The sequence below is a fragment of the Cetorhinus maximus genome, chromosome 25, assembly GCF_964194155.1.
Source record: "Cetorhinus maximus chromosome 25, sCetMax3.hap1.1, whole genome shotgun sequence".
Taxonomy (NCBI): Eukaryota; Metazoa; Chordata; class Chondrichthyes; order Lamniformes; family Cetorhinidae; genus Cetorhinus; species Cetorhinus maximus.
Window position 1 is genome coordinate 12,601,218 of NC_135903.1, and position 20,386 is coordinate 12,621,603.

The window sequence follows — 20,386 nt, forward strand, 5'->3', positions numbered from 1 at the left end:
GCATCCGATTGAAATCGGAGACTTTGATTGGCTTTGTCTCTCTCTGCAGAATAGCTACCTGGGAAAAGTTAGAACTATTAAAACCATTTCTAGCTCCTGGGTAACTATAATACTGACCCCCCGACCACCCCCCCCCAATGGGGCACATCCCCCGACTACCCTCTCGACCCCCGACCAAACCCCACCCCCAATTGACCCCTCCACCACCCCACCGACCCATCCTACCCCTCACTGACCATCCAAACCCTCCACTGACTACCTGACCCTCCACTGACCACACAACACCCCTCCACTGACCAACTGACCCCCTCCCACTGACCAACCGACCCCCCCAACCCAGACAAAACCTTCCACTGACCATCCAACCCCTGACCTATCCTAACCCCTCCCACTGACCATCTGACCCCCCATTGACCACCCGACTCCACCCGACCATCTGATTTTCCCCCCCACCACTGACCACTCAAAACCCTCAACCTACTGTACGCCCACTGGCCTTCCTACCCCCCCACCCCCCACCCACTCCACTGGCCATCCTACCCCCCCCATCCTACCCATTTATGTACTTATCTTCTCCCTGGCTTCTCCAAGTGGCTGGACTTTTAAACTTACTCCTCCAACTCTGCTGCACTCAACTGAGGGGATTCCTGAACAGCTTCATTGCACTATCCTCACCTGGCCCCAATGAGAAGGTTGGTGAAGGTGCAGCTCCATCCTGGTGAAGTTAAATGGAGCTGAGTGAAAATCTGACTGTGATTGTCACTCCTCTTAAGCTCTGACAGACGCTGAAATAAGAGTTGAAAGCTTGCATGACTTCTTCATTAGAAGCTGAAGCCTCATCGACCCCCCCTGCCTTGCCATCACGTTGTCACCAATGGTTCCGACAATATAAAGTAGAGTACTGACCTGATCCGTCTAGTCTTTATGTAATCCCGAAGCAGTTCTGTACCTTGTGAACCTCCCTCTCCGGTTGTCTCACTCCTGAACCTTCTGCACTCCGCAATGGTTCTGAGAGCGCTCGAGCCAATCCCACGCTTCTCCTGAGCCCTGGAATTGCTCCTGCATGTGATCCTGCTTCTCTGCTGTTGCTCGCTGCTTTGGGCCTGTGCTCTCTGCTGAGCCTGTCTCTCCGAGTCTGTGTCACAGCTTGCCTCTGCTGCTCCTGTGATGTTCTGGTGATTTTTCTGATGTCCTCCCATTGCGATTCTCTTCTCTTGTCAGCCCCGTGGCTTCTTTCAGTCTTTGCTCGGTCTTTTGTTCGCTGCCACCATGTTATGTTGGGTAGTAGGGATTTAGAGGGGGTTTGGGGATTGTCTAGTCTCCCAAGAGTCAGCTGCTTGAGTCCATAGTCATTTTAACCAGAACTATTTATTTACAGGGTGCATTTACATTTCGACTCCACATGAAGTAAGAGCTACAATTCTCTCCAAGGTATCGCTCACTATTCAGTCATGTGATCTGACAGCTTTGTATCATGTATGCTTCTAATGTTAACTCTTTACTCCACAGTTACATCCCCTCCCCCTCTCTCCTCTCCCCACTCCAATCACTCCTCTCCTCTCTCCCCTCCCCTCCCTCCACGTTCCCTCTCCCTCACCTTGTCTCCCTAACCCCTCTGCAGCTCTGCTCTCCCTCTCTCCCTCTCTTTCCTCTCTGCTCCCATCTTCCCGTCCCTACCTCTACATTCCACTCCTGCTGATCGAGCTGTTTAACTTCCGTTGTTCCACAGATGTGTGTTACAGTGAAAATGTCCCTGAGGTTGAGATCTTCAGTTTGTTGGAGGAGGGTTTACCGAGGTACACACTGAGGGCAGACACTGTGTATGGTTACAGTCACGATGACTGGTTAAACACTCCCCTCGTGGCTCCCGACAATAACATCCGCCTCACTCAGGAACAGATCGAGGAGACGCTGAAGTATTTCCGTGAGTATTGGAATAGGGAAGGGGCCAGGGGGCGAGGGAGGAGTGATGTTCAAGTTTCAAACTGTGCTCCGTGAGAAGCAGTCTTTCCTGAGTCAGGAAATTCCAGGATTCCAGCACACAATCCAGGCTGACATTCCCAGAGCAGTACTGAGGGAGTGTTGCGCTGTCGGAGAGTCAGTACTGAGGGAGTGTTGCGCTGTCGGAGAGTCAGTACTGAGGGAGTGTTGCGCTGTCGGAGAGTCAGTACTGAGGGAGTGCTGCACTGTCGGAGAGTCAATACTGAGGGAGTGCTGCACTGTCGGAGGGTCAGTACTGAGGGAGTGTTGCGCTGTCGGAGAGTCAGTACTGAGGGAGTGCTGCACTGTCGGAGAGTCAGTACTGAGGGAGTGCTGCACTGTCGGAGGGTCAGTACTGAGGGAGTGTTGCGCTGTCGGAGAGTCAGTACTGAGGGAGTGCTGCACTGTCGGAGAGTCAGTACTGAGGGAGTGCTGCACTGTCGGAGGGTCAGTACTGAGGGAGTGTTGCGCTGTCGGAGAGTCAGTACTGAGGGAGTGCTGCACTGTCAGAGGGTCAGCACTGAGGGAGTGCTGCACTGTTGGAGAGTCAATACTGAGGGAGTGCTGCACTGTTGAAGGGTCAGTACTCAGGGAGTGCTGCACTGTCAGAGGGTCAGTACTGAGGGAGCGCTGCACTGTCAGCGGATGAGTACTGGGGGAGTGCGGCACTGTCGAATAGTCAATACTGAGGGAGTGCTCCACTGTCAGAGGGTCAGTACTGAGGGAGCGCTGCACTATTGGAGGGTCAGTACTGAGGGAGTGCTGCACTGTCAGAGGGTCGGTGTTGAGGGAGTGCTGCACTGTCAGAGGTGCTGTCCTTCAGATGAGTTGGTAAACTGGCGCTGTCTGTTCTCTCGGGTTGATGTAAAAGGTCTCATGGGCACTATTTTGGAGAAGATCGGGGAGTTCTCCCCGGTGCTCCGGCCAACATTTATTCCTCAAATAGTATCAGAAAAGCTGATGATCTGGTGATTATCCCAGTACTGTTTGTGGAAATTTGCTGCCTTGTCTCCTACATTACAACAGGGACTACACTTCAAAAATACTTCAATGGCTGTAAAAGACTTTGGGGTGTTCAATGGTGGTGATAGGTGCTACAGAAATGCAAATCTTTCTTTAATTCCCATTCTGTCTGATACTGATGGATAGAATTAAAATACAGTTAAGCTTATGTTAAACTTGTATCACACCTTGTTTGGATCACACTGGGAGTATTGTGAGCAGTACAGATCTCTATTATGATAAGGATGTCGAGGCACTGGAGAATGTGCTACTTCTTGCACCATGTTCAGCATAGTTCATGACTCCTCAGATCCTGAAGCAGCCCATTTCCATATGCAACAAGACCTGGACAACATTCAGGCTGGAACTGATTAGTGTAGTGACATTGATGCTAGGCTATGGCCATCTCCCACAATAGAGAATCTAACCATCTTCCCTTGGCGTTCAACGGCATCACCATCACTGAACCCCCCATTATCAACATCCTGGGAGTTACCATTGACCAGAAACTGAACTGGACTAGCCATATAAATACTGTGGCTATAAGAGCAGGTCAGAGGCTAGGAATCCTGCGACGAGTAACTCACCTCCTGACTCCCCAAAGCCTGTCCACCATCTACAAGTCAGGAGTGTGATGGAATACTCTCCACTTGCCTGGGTGAGTGCAGCTCACACAACATTCAAGAAGCTTGACACCGTCCAGGACAAAGCAGCCCGCTTGGTTAGCACCCCAACCACAAACATTCACTCCCTCCACCACCGACGCACAGTAGCAGCAGTGTGTGTACCATCTATAAGATGCACTGCAGTAACTCACCAAGTCTCCTTAGACAGCACCTTCCAAACCCATGACCACTACCATCTAGAAGGACAATAGCAGCAGATAGATGGGAACACCACCACCTGGAAGTTCCCCTCCAAGTCACTCACCATCCTGACTTGGAAATATACCGGCCGTTCCTTCACTGTCGCTGGGTCAAAATCCTGGAACTCCCTCCCTAACAGCACTGTGGGTGTACCTACACCACATGGACTGCAGCGGTTCAAGAAGGCAGCTCACCACCACCTTCTCAAGGGCAACCAGGAATAGGCAATAAATGCTGGGCCCAGCCAGCGACACCCACATCCCGTGAAAGAATAAAAAACAAAGTTTTACAAGGACGATCCCAGAACTGAGAGGCTATAACATCAGGCTGGGTCTCTTCTCTCTCAAAAAGAAGGCTGGGGTGACCTTTTCAAGGTCTTTAAAATTATGAAAGGGTTTTGTTAGGATCGATGTCGAGAAGGTGCTTCCAATTGTGGGAAATTGGAACAATATAAGATAATCACTAATAAATCCAAACAGAGAGTTCAGGAGAAATTTATTTATCCAGAGAGTGGTTGAGGGAATGGTCTGGATACATTGAAGGGGAAGCTGGATAAACACATTTGGGAGAAGGAATAGAAGGTTATGCTGAGAGGGTGAGATGAATTAAGGGTGGGAAAAGGCTTGTGTGGAGATAACCAACCAGCGTGGACTGGTTGGGCTGAATGGCCTGTTTCTGTGCTGTAAATATTATATAATTCGATGTGAATCTCAGGGATTTAAAACATTTTGGGGATTATTCTTAATCCTTGCTATGGCAATCATAGAATTAAACCTAAGATTACAAAGCTGGAGCTGGGGTTTTATTATTCGTTGTGTGAGTGAATGTGCAGATAAAACACTGAGCTCAGCATAGGCATTGCACAACAGATACAGACAACACATGGAGACCCTGTGAGACAGATCTGACTGAGCAATCGCGTGCGTGCACACACGCACACACACACAGACACACACAGACAGACAGACAGACAGACAGACGCACACACACACACACACACACGCAGACAGACACACACAGACAGACACACGCACACACACACACACACACACACAGACACACACACACAGACACACAGAGACACACACAGACAGACAAACACACGCACACACAGACAGACACACACAGACAGACACACACACACACAGACACACACAGACACAGACACACATACACAGACACACACACACAGACACACACACACAGACACACACACACACCGACACAGTGATACACACATAAACAGAGACACACACACACACTCTCTTACACAAATGTGCGCGCGCGCACACACACACACAGATACACATACAGATACTCGCATACACTCTCACATAATCACACGTGTGCTCACACACACACAAACTCTCTCTCACACACACACACACACACACACATGCACCATTTCACAGATACTTGTGCACTCACACACACTCCTGCTGGTGGCTGTTCATCTTCTCTCCAGTTTTGCTCTCTGACTCTGCCTATTTGTCACTCCTGGTCTCAGCGTCTCCCCTCATCCTTTCTCTTCTCTGTTTCTAACCTTCTCTCCCTCTTTACATTCATGTATTCTCTCTAACTCTCTTTCACTCATCATAGTTTTATTTAACCTCTGGCACAAAGTTTGACATTAGTCCGTTACCTTTAACAGAGTGAAGCTGAGAAAACAGTGAGTAGGAGAGGGTAGGGGTGATACTGCAGGAGGGAGGGAGGGAAGGAGGGGAGGGGGGTGATACTGCAGGAGGGAGGGAGGGAGGGGGGATACTGCAGGAGGGAGGGAGGGAGGGGAGGGGGGGTGATACTGCAGGAGGGAGGGAGGGAGGGAGAGCAGGGGTGATACTGCAGGACGGAGGGAAGGAAGGAGGGGAGGGGGGTGATACTGCAGGAGGGAGGGAGGGAGGGAGAGCAGGGGTGATACTGCAGGACGGAGGGAAGGAAGGAGGGGAGGGGGGTGATACTGCAGGAGGGAGGGAGGGCAGGGGTGATACTGCAGGAGGGAGGGAGGGAGGGGAGGGGGGTGATACTGCAGGAGGGAGGGGAGGGCAGAGGGGCTGTCAGGTTGGTGGAAAAGGGGAATTGTGAGACAAGGGATGATGCAAAAAATCCTGACTTTCTAAAGAAACTTTGGTTCTCTGAATAATTTGCATTTACTGAGTGTCAGTGTCACTGAGTGTGGGTGTGTGAGGGAGTGTTTTTGTTCTGGTCTCTCTGGGCTGGGTGTAGCTCTGTCCTGTGCAGGTTCCCTGACTCTGAATCACTGTAACATGGACCAGGGAATCAACCATTGAACAGTCTAAAGGGGCTGGAACTAAAACCAGTCGAATAATAATTCCAATTTTAGAATAAAGCTCTGCTAACTGTTTACAGGGAGAAAATGTTTTAATTCTTGGGGAATAATTAGGGACGATTAACACTAAAGAATGGAGGTTTATTTACAAAAAACCCTTGAGCTCTCTTGTTAGCTCCCTCTTGAGGTGTGCTTGGCCCTCGGTTGGGTATTATTGGATCTGACATGTATATAAGACCGGTCAGTCCGTGAGCTGAGCTTCCACTCATTGGATGGCAGGACTACCAACAGATATTTACAAACACGGGGCTGCCAGTGAACGAGAGCCTTTAACCGCTTCCTGGAGCTATCTGAAGGACCGATTGTTGCTGAGGCTGCCCGGAGATTTGTTCAGGAACCTATGCGTGAATCTTCCAGTCTCAATCGGCTCCGATTGCACAGAGCTGGTAATTTGTTGGTATGGACACGTGGAACAGTGAAGACGATGGGAATTGTGTGACTGAGTGGGACAATGTCAGTGATGCGATGCAATGTGACATACGGGAAGGTACGATGAGGGGGAAAGGGGATTCAGTCACAATGATTTCAGTGGCCTTTTGTCAGGACAGCCATTTTACTGCGTCTTTTTGTATCAGGGACACTTTGGAATTTGGAATCTTTTTGGCGAGAGCAATAAATTGTCGATATCGAGCACACCCCTGGGCCATGTCAGAACCCCTGTCAATTGTCCCTCAATTACCGCTTCACCTGAAATTCACCGTTTTGGAGGGGGAAACTGCTGATTACTGATGGTTACTGATGATAACTGATGATTACTGATGATAACTGATGGTTACTGATGTTAACTGATTATTACTGCTGAACCCTGATGATTACTGATGATTACTGATGATTACTGATGATTACTGATGGTTTACTGGGTCCAAGGGGACTCTGCAATCGTCAGAATTCCAAATATTCAGCAGTGAACCCGTCGAATGTCTCCAACCCATTAACTGCGATGGATCCGTGTGTGTTGGGGGTGGGGGGTTGTGGTGAGAGGAATGGGGGTGGGGGGTTGTGGTGAGAGGAATGGGGGTGGGGAAGTGAAAGGGAGGTTGAAGGGTGCGAGGTTGGGGGGAGGGTGTGAGAGAGGGTGAAGGGTGTGAGGAAGGGTCCTATTGTGGGGGGAGGGTGTGTGGGGGTTGTAGGGTGTGGGGGGGGTGCAAGGTAGAGGGTGTTTGTGTGGGCGATGTGGGTTCAGCTCCATTCGCTGCTCTTGCTGTTCTTTGACAGAATGGAGTAAATTGAATCGGAGTGTGGGCCCTGTGTCCAATCACCGGGATGTTAATGAGTTGGGGAATGAGAGGAGACCCCGGCATTCCTCACAGGGAACGTGTGTCCAAAGAGCGCTTGGACATTCAAACAGGCTGATAAACAATAAACTGTCTTATTGTGGAAAAAGGGTGTTGGGAATGTGGAACTCTCAACCACAGGGAATGGTTGAGGTGAACAATATAGATACATTTGAGGGAAGCTGGATAAATACACGAGGGAGAAAGGAGTAGAAGGGTGTGCTGAAACAATGAGAGGGGTTAGACTGCGCGGAGGCTGGTGTGGAGAATAGATGCCAGCATGGATGTGTCAGGATGAATGGCCCATTTTGTACTCTAAATACTTTTCAATTCTCATATGAACTATTTCAAAGGTTTGGAACAATTCTGAACTCGCTGTTTTTCTCTATTGGCATTCCTCAATCACTGCTTTCTTTGCAGCTCTTTCTCACTCTCTCTTTCTCTCTCTCTCTCTCTGTCCGTCTGTTCTCTGCCTTCCCCTCCTGAAAGTGCTGAAGTTCCACAAGCTCCATTACTCTCCTCATGTCAGCCGGGATATTGGGTGGTGCTGGGTGATTTGTCCATGCTCTGAGTGGGCACATTGCTCCCAATGATCGTACAAACACATTCCACATTCATCCACTCTTTTCTGGGATGTGGGCTTCACTGGCTGGGCCAGCATTTATTGCCCATCCCTAGTTGCCCTTGAGAAGGTGGTGGTGAGCTGCCTTCTTGAACCGCTGCAGTCCATGTGGTGTAGGTACACCCACAGTGCTGTTAGGGAGGGAGTCCCAGGATTTTGACCCAGCGACAGTGAAGGAACGTTAGTGAGGAGGGCTTTACAAGGCTGAGGCCTGGTGTGCATTTGTCATGTCCAAATCCAATTTGTAGGTTGACCTTGGGTTGTCTATTTTTATATATATTTTTATTGTAATCTTATTTTAATCATTTGGGACCCTTTTGCAGTGGAAATTCTATCCTTTTCTTCCCCCCTTTATTATTCCAGGAACATTGGGGTGGACTATGGTCTCCTGTTGCGACGCTGGCCGGGGGTCAGAGATTCAGGGATTGGGTCAGTGGGACTCGGTGCCAACCACTGTGTCCTGAAGCCACTGGGAGCATCTTCAAAGGGTTAATGTTAGAATGAGGAGCAGAGTTAAAGTGTGGTGGAATGGGTGAGGTGGGCAATCAAAGAGTTAAATCTGAGCTGTCACTCCTCATTTTACAAATCACCGTCAGACCTCTGTGTGAAAATAAAGTCCAATTAATAGAACAAAGACATGACCTTCCTGTGGCGTTAGTGATGCAGGACAAGGAGGCTGCGTCTTGCACGGGGGAGGATATAGTGTGTGGAACGTGCGTCTACTCACGTACTCTTAACAGCTTGGGATTGGCGTGAGATTAGGGCTGTGGGGAGGGTGGCTGGTGCTTCTGGTCTCCCAAAGCGTAAACACAGCTGCCAACACTGCACCCCCCCTGCCCCCTTTCGTGTGCCCCTCTCTCCCCCTCAACCCCCCAAGGGTCAGTCCCTGGGTCTGTGACTGGTCAGCTGATCTCATCCTGGGCTAAGGAGGGAAAGTTTCCACAGGTTCGAGGGGCTCAATGGCTGCTCCTCCTGCCTCTTATGTTCTTATACCCTGGAAATCACCCCCCACGAGGGTTGCGGAAGGGGACAATGAATAATTTCAAAGGGAAATTGGGCGGGCACTTCAGTAAAATAAACATACAAGGCCACGGGGATAGAGCTGGGGATTGGGGCTGATTGGATTATTCTACAGAAACGACATTGGCTGAATGGCCTCCTTCTGTGCAGTAATGACTCTAACTAGTGGCCATGGGACCTTTAACAGCGCAGTTGGGGTCTTAGTTTAACATCTCACCTGAAAGACAGCACCTATATTAATGACACGGCCTGTTGAACCTGCCCCACCATTCAATACGATCATGGCTGACCTTGGGATTCAGCTCCATTTTCCCACCCATTCCCCATACCCCTTCATTCCATGAGAGAACAAATACCTGTCTATCCCGGCCTTAAATTTATTCAATGATGAAGCATCCACAATCCTCTGGGATAGAGAATTTCAAAGATTCCCAACCCTTTGAGTGAAGCAATTTCCCCATCTCAGTCCCAAATGATCGGCCCCTTATCCTGAGACTGTGCCCCCGAGCTTTAGATTGCCCCGACCAGGGGAAACAATCTCTCAGCGTCCACCCTGTCAAACCCCTTCAGAATCTTGTAGGTTTCAATGAGGTTGCCTCTCATTCTTGTAAACTCCAGAGAACATAAACCCAATTTACTCAGCCTCTTATCGTCGGACAGCCCCCTCATCCCCGCCCCCAAGTGCATCCTTCCTTAGATATGGACACCAAATTTGCACCCATTAATCCAGGTGTGCTGTCCAGAACACTTGGAATTACCCTGAAGAAACACAGGAGCTGGTGTCCGAGCCTGTGGAACTGCTATCCAGTTGGAGGTATTAAAAAGTGAGGAGAAGAGGATGAGGAGAGAGAGCAGAGCCGGGCATCTCAAACCTTAACCCTCACACGTCGAGCGGAAGAAGGACTGAATTCTGCTGTAGGGCTGAAATGGGAGTGGCGGGGAGGGGAAGCGAAGGGAGGTGGGGGTAACAGAAGGCTGTTGGTGATGGGGCAGAGTTGGACACTGATCACTGTCTGTTTCCTTTCACAGTTCTTTGTGCAGAAAGGGTGGGCCAGGTGACAAAGACATACCATGACATCGAGGCTGTCACACACTTACTGGAGGAGGTGAGGCAGAGTCAATAACCTCTGTTTATTCACACTGGCAAGAGGGTCAGTAATCAGAGATCACAGTCTTCAGATCATTAGCAAGAGGTTCAGCAGGTAGATGAGACTTTTATTTTACTCAGTGAGTTGTTATGATCGGGAATGCGCTGCCTGAAAGGGCGGTGGAAGCAGATTCAATAATAACTTTCAAAAGGAAATTGGATAAACCCTTGAAGGGGAAACATTTACAGGGAGAGAGCAGGAGGAGTGAGACTAATTGGGTGGCTCTTCAAATGGGCTAGCAAAGGCACGATGGGTCAAATGACCTCCTGCCCTGTAAAGGGGAGGCAGTGGCATGGTAGTATTGTTGCTGGATTAGTAATCCAGAGACCCAGGGTAATGCTCTAGGGACCTGGGTTCGAATCCCACCAAGGCAGATGGTTAAATTTGACCACTAAACCATTGTTGATTGTCGTAAAACCCATCTGGTTCACTAATGTCCCATCCACTAATTTGCCATCCTAACTGGTCTACATGTGATTCCGGACTCTTAAACTGATCTCCGAGTGCCTAGCAGGCCACTCAGTTGTATCAAACCGCTAGAAAGTCAAAAAGGAATGAAACCGGACGGACCACCCAGCACTGACCTAGGCACCTGAAATGACAATGGCAAACTCAGCCCTGTCGACCCTGCAAAGTCCTCCTTACTGACATCCGGGGCTAGTGCCAAAATTGGGAGAGCTGTCTCACAGACTAGTCAAGCAACAGCCTGACATAGTCATCCTCACAGAATCATATTTTACAGATAATCTCCCAGACACCAACATCTCCATCGCTGGGTATGTTCTGCTCCACTGGCAAGACAGACCCAGCAGAGGTGGTGGCACAATGGTATAGTCAGGAGGGAGTTGCCCTGGGAGTCCTCAACATCAACTCCGGACCCCATGAAGCTTCATGGCATCAGGTCAAACATGGAAAACCTCCTTCTGATTATAACACCGCCCCCCACTCCACCCACCACCCCTTCAGGCGATGAATCAGTGCTCCTCCATGTTGAACACCACTTGAAGGGGGCACTGAAAGTGGCAAGGGCACAGAATGTGCTCTGGGTGGGGGACTTCAATGTCCATCACCAAGAGTGGCTCGGTAACACCACTACTGACCGAGCTGGCTGAGTCCTAAAGGACATAACTGCTAGATTGGGTCTGCGGCAGGTGGCGAGAGAACCAAGAGGAAAAAACACACTTGACCTCATCCTCACCAACCTGCCTGCCACAGACGCATCTGTCTATGACAGTATCGGTAGGAGTGACCACTGCATAGTCCATGTGGATACGAAGTCTGTCTTCACATTGAGGATAGCCTCCATTGTTTTGTATGGCACTACCACCATGCTAAATGGGATAGATTTCGAAAAGATCTATCAACTCAAGAGTGGGCATCCATGAGGCGCTGTGGGCCATCAGCAGAAGCAGAATTGTACTGGAACACAATCTGTAACCTCATGGCCCGGCATATCCCCCACTCTACCATTACCATCAAGCCAGGGGATCAACCCTGGTCCAATGAAGAGTGCAGGAGGGCATGCCAGGAGCAGCACCAGGCATACTTAAAAATGAGGGGTCAATCTGGTGAAGCTACGGGACTACTTGCGTGCCAAACACCATAAGCAGCAAGTGATAGATGGAGCTAAGCGATTCCACAACCAATGGATCAGATCTACAGTCCTGCCACATCCAGACATGAATGGTGTTGGACGATTAAACAACTCACTGGAGGAGGAGGCTCCACAAATATCCACTTCCTCAATGATGGGGGAGCCCAGCACAGCAGTGCAAAAGATAAGGCTGAAGCATTCGCAACAATCTTCAACCATCTCGGCCTCCTCTGGGGATTCCCAGCATCACAGATGCCAGTCTTCAGCCAATTTGATTCACTCCATGTGATATCAAGAAATGGCTGAAGGCACTGGATACTGCAAAGGCTATGGGCCCTGACAATATTCCGGCAATAGTGCTGAAGACTTGTGCTCCAGCACTTGCCGTGCCCCTAGCCAAGCTGTTCCAGTACAGCTACAATACTGGCCTCTACCCGGCTATGTGGAAAATTGCCCAGGTATGTCCTATACACAAAAAGCAGGACAAATCTAACCCAGCCAGTTACCGCCCCATCAGTCTACTCTCGATCATCAGTAAAATAATGGAAGGGGTCATCAACAGTGCTATCAAGCAGCACTTGCTTAACAATAACCTTCTCGCTGACACTCAGTTTGGGTTCCTCCTAGGCCACTCAGCTCCTGACCTCATTACATCCTTGGTTCAAACATGGACAAAGAGCTGAACTCCCGATGTGAGATGAGAGTGACTGCCCTTGACATCAAGGCCACATTTGACTGAGTGTGGCATCAAGGAGCCCTAGCAAAACTGGAATCAATGGGGATCAGGGGGAAAACGCTCCACTGGTTGGAGTCATACCTAGTACAAAGGAAGATGGTTGTGGTTGTTAGAGGTCAGTCATCTCAGCTCCAGGACATCACTGCAGGAGTTCCTCAGGGTAGTGTCCTAGGCCCAACCGTCTTCAGCTGCTTCATCAATGACCTTCCTTCCATCATAAGGTCAGAAGTGGGGATGTCCGCTGATTATTGCACAAAGTTCAGCACCATTCGCAATTCCTTAGATACTGAAGCAGTCCATGTCCAAATGCAGCAAGACCTGGACAATATCCAGGCTTGGGCTAACAAGTGGCAAGTCACATTTGCGCCATACAAGTGTCAGGCAATGATTATTTCCAACAAGAGAGAATCTAACCATCGCCCCTTGATGTTCAATGGGATTACCATCACAGAATCCGCTACTATCAACATCCTGGGGGTTACCATTGACCAGAAACTGAACTGGACTAGCCATATAAATACTGTGGCTACAAGAGCAGGTCAGAGGCTGGGAATTGTGCAGCGTGTATGCAGGATTGAGTCGCACGCCACACCGTTATCTCACCGCTTCCTTACTCCGGGTTCCATATCGAAACTACAGCTGCTCACAGAGTTCTCAATGCTTGTAGCCCAGGACTGCTCCAGTGAAGACATGGCCCTGAGAGCCATGAAGTGTTCAGTGACCTGTCACTGGAAGGTCTTTTGGAGGCCCCCCCGTGATGTCCTCTAACCCCCCCCCCCCCACCCCCCCCACCCCCCCGTGATGTCCTCTACCACCCCCCCCCCCCCCCCCCCCCCCCCCCCCACCCCCCCGTGATGTCCTCTACCCCCGCCCCCCCTGGCCATGGAGGTCCAGCAGTCTCATCACTCCGGCTTGGGAGGCGGTGGCACAGGTGGTCAGTACCAACACTGGACAGAAGAGGTTGCGCAGAAAGAGGATGAATGATCTCATCCATGTCGCCAGGGTATGGCAACCATCTTATCACTTTAAACTCACACTCACAAGCTCATCACACATTCACTGGCATCTCACTCACTGCCAGCTCGAGGGACATCACCAGTCACTCTCTCACACACACCCTCACATCTCCATCTGGCCTCATCTCCTCTGGACACTGCCTCCTCAGCCCTCACCACCTTGAGGCCACTTGCACAGATCAACATGTGCCCCCACACATACTCTAGGATACCCTCCTTCCTCAGTACAGCCCTCACCCTGCAGCCTCTTCCTTTGCCTGCAGCCAGTTTTCCCCCTTCCCCAAGCAAGACCTAGCCCTGCAGCCATTGAAAAGCCACACCCGCCTTACGGCTGGCCTGGTGGGTAGAGACCTGCCCATGAGCCCACTAAAAGCGATATGGTGCTGTCTGTGAAGCCTGGCGCTGATGGCTACAAGTGCTGCCCAAAGCAAGGTAGGCAAACAAACCTGGTAGTCCTGAGAGAAGTGCAGCTCGCCAGGTGCATGTCACTTATGTACAGTTGTGAAACACATCGGTGTGAAGTGCCCAGATGATCCAGCGTGGGGGCTGGTAGGGAGGTGACATTGGCGAGCAGGGCCTATAATGAGATGCTAAGGTGTTGAAATTAGGTTCCTGATGTGCGAGTGGGAAACGTGGCCCATCAGTGACAGGTGCAGCTGATCATTGCAACTGCTTTCGCGATGGCATAAAACTGTCTTCCTGCCATATTGTGTACTCACCCTGCCAAACATGCCCACTGCCAACGGAAGCAGAACGCTCTGCTCAATCTATGTGGAACTGTATCCCAGTGAGAGTCAGTGTGTGTGGAACTGTATCCCAGTGTGAGTCAGAGTGTGTGGAACTGTACCCCAGTGAGAGTCAGTGTGTGTGGAACTGTACCCCAGTGAGAGTCAGTGTGTGTGGAACTGTACCCCAGTGAGAGTCAGTGTGTGTGGAACTGTATCCCAGTGTGAGTCAGTGTGTGTGGAACTGTACCCCAGTGAGAGTCAGTGTGTGTGGAACTGTACCCCAGTGAGAGTCAGTGTGTGTGGAACTGTACCCCAGTGAGAGTCAGTGTGTGTGGAACTGTATCCCAGTGAGAGTCAGTGTGTGTGGAACTGTACCCCAGTGAGATTCAGTGTGTGTGGAACTGTACCCCAGTGAGAGTCAGTGCGTGTGGAACTGTACCCCAGTGAAAGTCAGTGTGTGGGGAACTGTACCCCAGTGAGAGTCAGTGTGTGTGGAACTGTACCCCAGTGAGAGTCAGTGTGTGTGGAACTGTACCCCAGTGAGAGTCAGCCTGTGTGGAACTGTTCCGCAGTGAGAGTCAGTGTGTGTGGAACTGCAGCCCAGTCAGAGTCAGTGTGTGTGGAACTGTTCCGCAGTGAGAGTCAGTGTGTGTGGAACTGTACCCCAGTGAGAGTCAGTGTGTGTGGAACTGTACCCCAGTGAGAGTCAGTGTGTGTGGAACTGTACGCCAGTCAGAGTCAGTGTGTGTGGAACTGCAGCCCAGTCAGAGTCAGTGTGTGTGGAACTGTTCCGCAGTGAGAGTCAGTGTGTGTGGAACTGCAGCCCAGTCAGAGTCAGTGTGTGTGGAACTGTTCCGCAGTGAGAGTCAGTGTGTGTGGAACTGCACCTCAGTGAGAGGCAGTATCTGCACAAAAGCTGGTGGAAAATGAGGGAAAGCCCCTGGGGTAAACATTGTTAATTAATGGTTTTTGGAGTTTGTTCTTCTGTTTTGGAAGATGTAAGCTTGTGATCACATTGGAAAGTTGTAATGACATGAAGTGTGGGCCTGTCATTCCGCATAACCTGTGCTGATTGGTTCAGTTTTCTGTTCCTAACTGAGTAATGATGGTGTGATTTCAGAAAGAGCGTGATCTGGAGCTTGCGGCTCGGATTGGGCAGTCTCTCCTCAAACAGAACCGGATCCTGACCGAGAACAATGATTACCTGGAGGAACAGCTTCAGCACATCAACGAGGAGGTGAGTCTGAGCAGCTGGGATAGAACAAGGTGCTGCTGATTTTCTCCATCAGCATCCAGTCAATGGCACACAACAGCCCTGTTACACACTCTGGTAACAGTCATTGTCTAACTTTCTGCCCTCTCTTTAACAACCTGATAGCCACGGCTCAGTGTTGTGTCAGAACACTGGCTCCACAGAGTTGAACCCCCAATGCAGGCTGATGCTCCAGTGCAGCTCTGAGGGGGTGCTGCATTGCTAGTGGTGCTGAGGTGAGATGTTAAACTGAGGCCAGATGTTAAACTGAGGCCACCTCTGCCTGGGGGGGTTGGAAGATGTTGCACAGCACTATTCATAAAAGGGCACCTGGTCAATGTTTATCCCTCAACCAACACTACCGGATTATCTAAGAAAGAAATGACTTTGGGATTTCCCGAGGTGATGGAAAGCTGTAAGCGAGGGCAAGTGACAGGCTGAGCACCCCCCACTCCTCATTCACCACCCCTGCCCCCATCACATTCTAACCCGTGGACAAACTCCCTTCTCAATCACCAACTGAGGTCTCAACTATGGCTCAGGGTGTAACATACACACCTCTAATGGAGAATGCTCGGGTTCAAATTCCCTCCAAAGATTTGAGCAGATCATCTAGGCTCCTGGTGCAGCGCTGAGAGAGTGCCGCACTGTCAGAGATGCTGTCTTTCAGAGGGGACATTGAACTGTCCCCTCACTCATGCCCTCAGATCTCATGGTCAGTATTTTGAAAAAGAGCAGGGGATTTCCCCGGGTATGCTGCCCAATGTAGATCAACATCTCAAACAGATAACGCATCAGTGATATTGGAAGAAGCAAAGCGTGAAACCCTGGCCCTTCGTTTCTGTCTTGTTTCACTATCAGTTTGTTGGACCCAGTGCCCTTTGGTTTGTTGGGGCTAAGGGATCGGGGTTGCACACTTGTTTTGGGGTGACTGAGTTGGTACAGAGACAGAGAACATCTGGAGATTGTTATTAGAATAAACACATCTGTTTATTTACAAGCTAAACTCAGCAGCTACATTTGTGCACTCACAACGCAAAACTCTGTCTGCACTCCGCTGTGTCTAACTCAAGACTCTCCCGCAGGGGTCGCCCGCTAAGATCATGTGATCTTACATTACAACACTTGCCTTAAAGGTATATTACATAACACATTGCTGCACAGCTCCAATTCCTGGTGTCACTCAATTTGTCAGCCTCTTGATATTAACCCTTTCCTTCCTTCCACAGGTTGCACAACTGAAACATGAAGTGAGCATGAGAGACGATCTTCTCAATCTCTACACCAATACAACAGAGGACACTGAGCTGAATCCATCCTGCTGCAGCCCGTGAGTACCCCTTTCCTCGCCCATCCTAGCCCCACCCCCTCCCCCACCTGTCCCAGCCCTACACTCCCCCTCCTCCACCCATCTCATCCCAGCCGCTCCCCTACCTTTCCCAGCCCCACCCCCTGTCCCCTCCACCACCCATCCCAGACCCAGCCCCCCACCCTCCTCCACCTATCTCAGCCCCACCCCTTCCCCTCCTCCACCTATCCCAACCCCACCCCCTCCCCCACCTTTCCCAGCCCCACCCCCTGTCCCCTCCACCACCCACCCCAGTCCCACCCCTTCCTCCAGCCACCCCAGCTACACCACCCCCCACTCATCCCAGCCCCACCCCCTCCCCCACCTATCCCAGCCCCACCCCCTCCCCCACCCATCCCAGTCCCACCCCTTCCTCTACCCACCCCAGCTACACCCATTCCCCACCAATCCTAGCCCCATCCACTTTCCCCAGCCCCCTCACTCCACCTTTACCCACCCCAGCCCATCCTACCCTGGTCATCCCAACCCCTCTCTGCCTCCCCAGCAATCCTAGGCCTACCACCTTACCCCTACCCCTCTCGCCCCTCATCCAAACCCACCCACTCCTAAACCCATCCAACTCCTCTGGGGAGACAGTGACGTAGTGGTATTGTCACTCTATTATTAATCCAGGGTAATGATCTGGGGACCCAGGTTTGAATCCCATCATGACAGATGGTGAAATTTGAATTCAATAAAAACCTGGATGATGACCATGAAACCATTGCCGATTGTCCTTTAGTGAAGAAAATCTATCATCCTTACCTGGTCTGGTCTGTCCTACATGTGACTCCAGACCCACAGCAGTGTGGTTGACTCTTAAATGCCCTCTGAGAGGCACAGTTCTCAAGGGCAATTAGGGATGGGCAATAAATGCTGGCCTAGCCAGTGACGCCCACATCCCTCCTGCACTCCCATGCCCACACCTGACCATATCCCATTCTGCTGCTCCCCACTTCCCTTCATTCCCTGTTCTCTCACTCCTCCTCCTCTGGCCTGTTCCTCCTTTCGCGTTCTGCCTGTCTCCCACTCCCCCCTCTCTCATACGCGAATCATACGCAGTCTGCCTCACTCACACACTCTCGCATACAGAGGCCGGACTGTGGATGTTCAATGAGCAGGCCTGTGCTTTGGGGATTCATTTTGGCATTTCCCAATTGCAGCTTGAGACGGAACGAGTCTTCAGTCTCTCTCCAGAATTACGTCCACCTGGAATTCCTGCAGCAGAAACTCCACAGCTTGGAAGACGAGAACCAGAAACTGAGGCACAAGGTAATCACTGACCCTATACCTGCTACTGCCACCTGGGGACAGTCAGGCACACACCAGGCTCTGGTGCTCAGCATGGTCTGTGTCTGTATTCGGGACAGGTCAGTGCCTGTAAGCAGGACAGGTCATTGCCTGTATTCGGGATAGGTCTGTGTCTGTATTCGGGACAGGTCAGTGCCTGAATTCGGGATAGATCTGTGTCTGTATTCGGGACAGGTCTGTGTCTGTATTCGGGACAGGTCTGTGTCTGTATTCGGGACAGGTTAGTGCCTGTATTCGGGACAGGTCAGTGCCTGTAATCGGGACAGGTCAGTGCCTGTATTCGGGACAGGTCAGTGCTTGTATTCGGGACAGGTTAGTGCCTGTATTCGGGACAGGTCAGTGCCTGTAATCGGGACAGGTCAGTGCCTGTATTCGGGTAAGGTCAGTGCCTGAATTCGGGACAGGTCAGTGCCTGTATTCGGGACAGGTCAGTGCCTGTAATCGGGACAGGTCAGTGCCTGTATTCGGGACAGGTCAGTGCTTGTATTCGGGACAGGTCTGTGTCTGTATTCGGGTAAGGTCAGTGCCTGAATTCGGGACAGGTCAGTGCCTGTATTCGGGACAGGTCAGTGCCTGTAATCGGGACAGGTCAGTGCCTGTATTCGGGACAGGTCAGTGCTTGTATTCGGGACAGGTTAGTGCCTGTATTCGGGACAGGTCAGTGCCTGTATTTGGGATAGGTCTGTGTCTTAATCGGGATGGTCAGTGCCTGTAATCGGGATGGTTGGTGTCTGTGTTCGGGACAGGTCAGTGTCTGTACTCAGTACATTAGTTTGCGTACTTGGGTTGCGTTAGTGTGGTACTAAGGGAATGCTACACTTTTGGAGGTGACGTTTCAGATGTGATGTTAAACCAAGGCCCCATCTGTCCACTGAGGTGGATGCGAAAGATCCCACATCCACTATTTTGAACAAGTGCAGGAGACTTAGCCCAGTGTCCTGGCCAATGTTAATGCCTTATTGTAGATTATCTGCTCTTTATCTGTTTATGGGATGCAAAACAGGATGTCATGGTTCCCAAAATACAACAGTGACTACATTTCAGAGCATGCTCCGAAATGTAGTCACTGTTGTGAAAGGTGCTACACAAATGCAATCTGATGTGAAAGGTGCTACACAAATGCAATCTTTTTCTTTCCTTTCCTTGCACTGGAACCCTGTGATCTTCGTTCCCTCCCCTCGAGCCCCACCCCCATCACCATTCCCCCTGCCCCTGACAAACTCCAGCCGTTGATTTGGTTGTACTGCAGCTGGAGTGTGTGACTTGTTTTCTTATTTTCTTATTTTCTCTGCAGGCTGCTCAATTATCAACAGAAACACTGGAGTACGAGAGCAAGGAGGAACAGCTAGTGGTAGAATGCGCCAAGGAGCTGGGTGAGTTAAAGCAAACACCAACCTCAACCCCAGCAGCAAGATTCCTTGAAGGGTGTCAGGGCCTTGGAGAGGGTGCGGAGGAGATTTACTAGAAGTGGTCCAGGGATGAGGGACTTCAGTTCATGTGGAGAGACTGGAGAAGCTGGGATTGTTCTCCTTAGAGCAGAGAAGGTTAAGGTGAGATTTAATAGAGGTTCTACAAATTCATGAAGGGTTTAGATAGAGTAAATAAGGAGAAACTGTTTCAGTGGCTGAAGGGCTGTAACCAGAGGATTCAGATCTAAGGTGATTGGCAAAAATGGGAAGATGAGAGCAATTATTTTTATGTAGTGAGCTATGGTCTGGAATGAGCTACCTGAAAGGGTAGTGGAAACAGATTCAATAATAGCTTTCAAAGGGGAAATGGATAAAAATTGAAGGGGAAATATTTGAGGGATATGGGGAAGGAGCAGGGGAGTGGAACTAATTGGATAGCTCTTTCAAAGGGCTAGTATGGGCCCAAGGGTCCAAATGGCCTTCTTCAATGCTGTATCATTCTTTGATTCTCTGAATGTGCGACATGTGGTAGCCCAGCTCTGTGAACACATTGGCTCACTGCGAATCAGTGATTGTCATCCATGTAGCATTTCTCTGTTAGAGCAGTACTGAGGGAATGCTACACTGTCGGAGGTGACATTTCAGATGCGACGTTAAACCAAGGACCAATCTGGCCTCTGAGGTGGATGTAAAAGATCCCACATCCACTGTTTCAAACAAATGCAGGGGAGTT

General features: G+C 50.4%; 1 protein-coding gene across 2 annotated transcripts in view; it reads left to right on the forward strand.

Moving 5' to 3' along the window:
- Positions 1 to 6,424: 6,424 nt before the first annotated feature.
- Positions 6,425 to 20,386, forward strand: part of LOC144667910 (trafficking kinesin-binding protein 1-like) — a 30,850-nt gene continuing 16,888 nt past the window's right edge. For both annotated transcript variants that reach the window (XM_078529507.1, XM_078529509.1), the window contains exons 1-6: positions 6,425 to 6,682; positions 10,141 to 10,217; positions 15,454 to 15,570; positions 16,815 to 16,915; positions 18,097 to 18,205; positions 19,539 to 19,617. In XM_078529507.1, the coding sequence (XP_078385633.1) occupies positions 6,595 to 6,682; positions 10,141 to 10,217; positions 15,454 to 15,570; positions 16,815 to 16,915; positions 18,097 to 18,205; positions 19,539 to 19,617 (571 nt within the window). In that variant the 5' untranslated portion in view covers positions 6,425 to 6,594. The remainder of the gene's footprint in view (positions 6,683 to 10,140; positions 10,218 to 15,453; positions 15,571 to 16,814; positions 16,916 to 18,096; positions 18,206 to 19,538; positions 19,618 to 20,386) is intronic.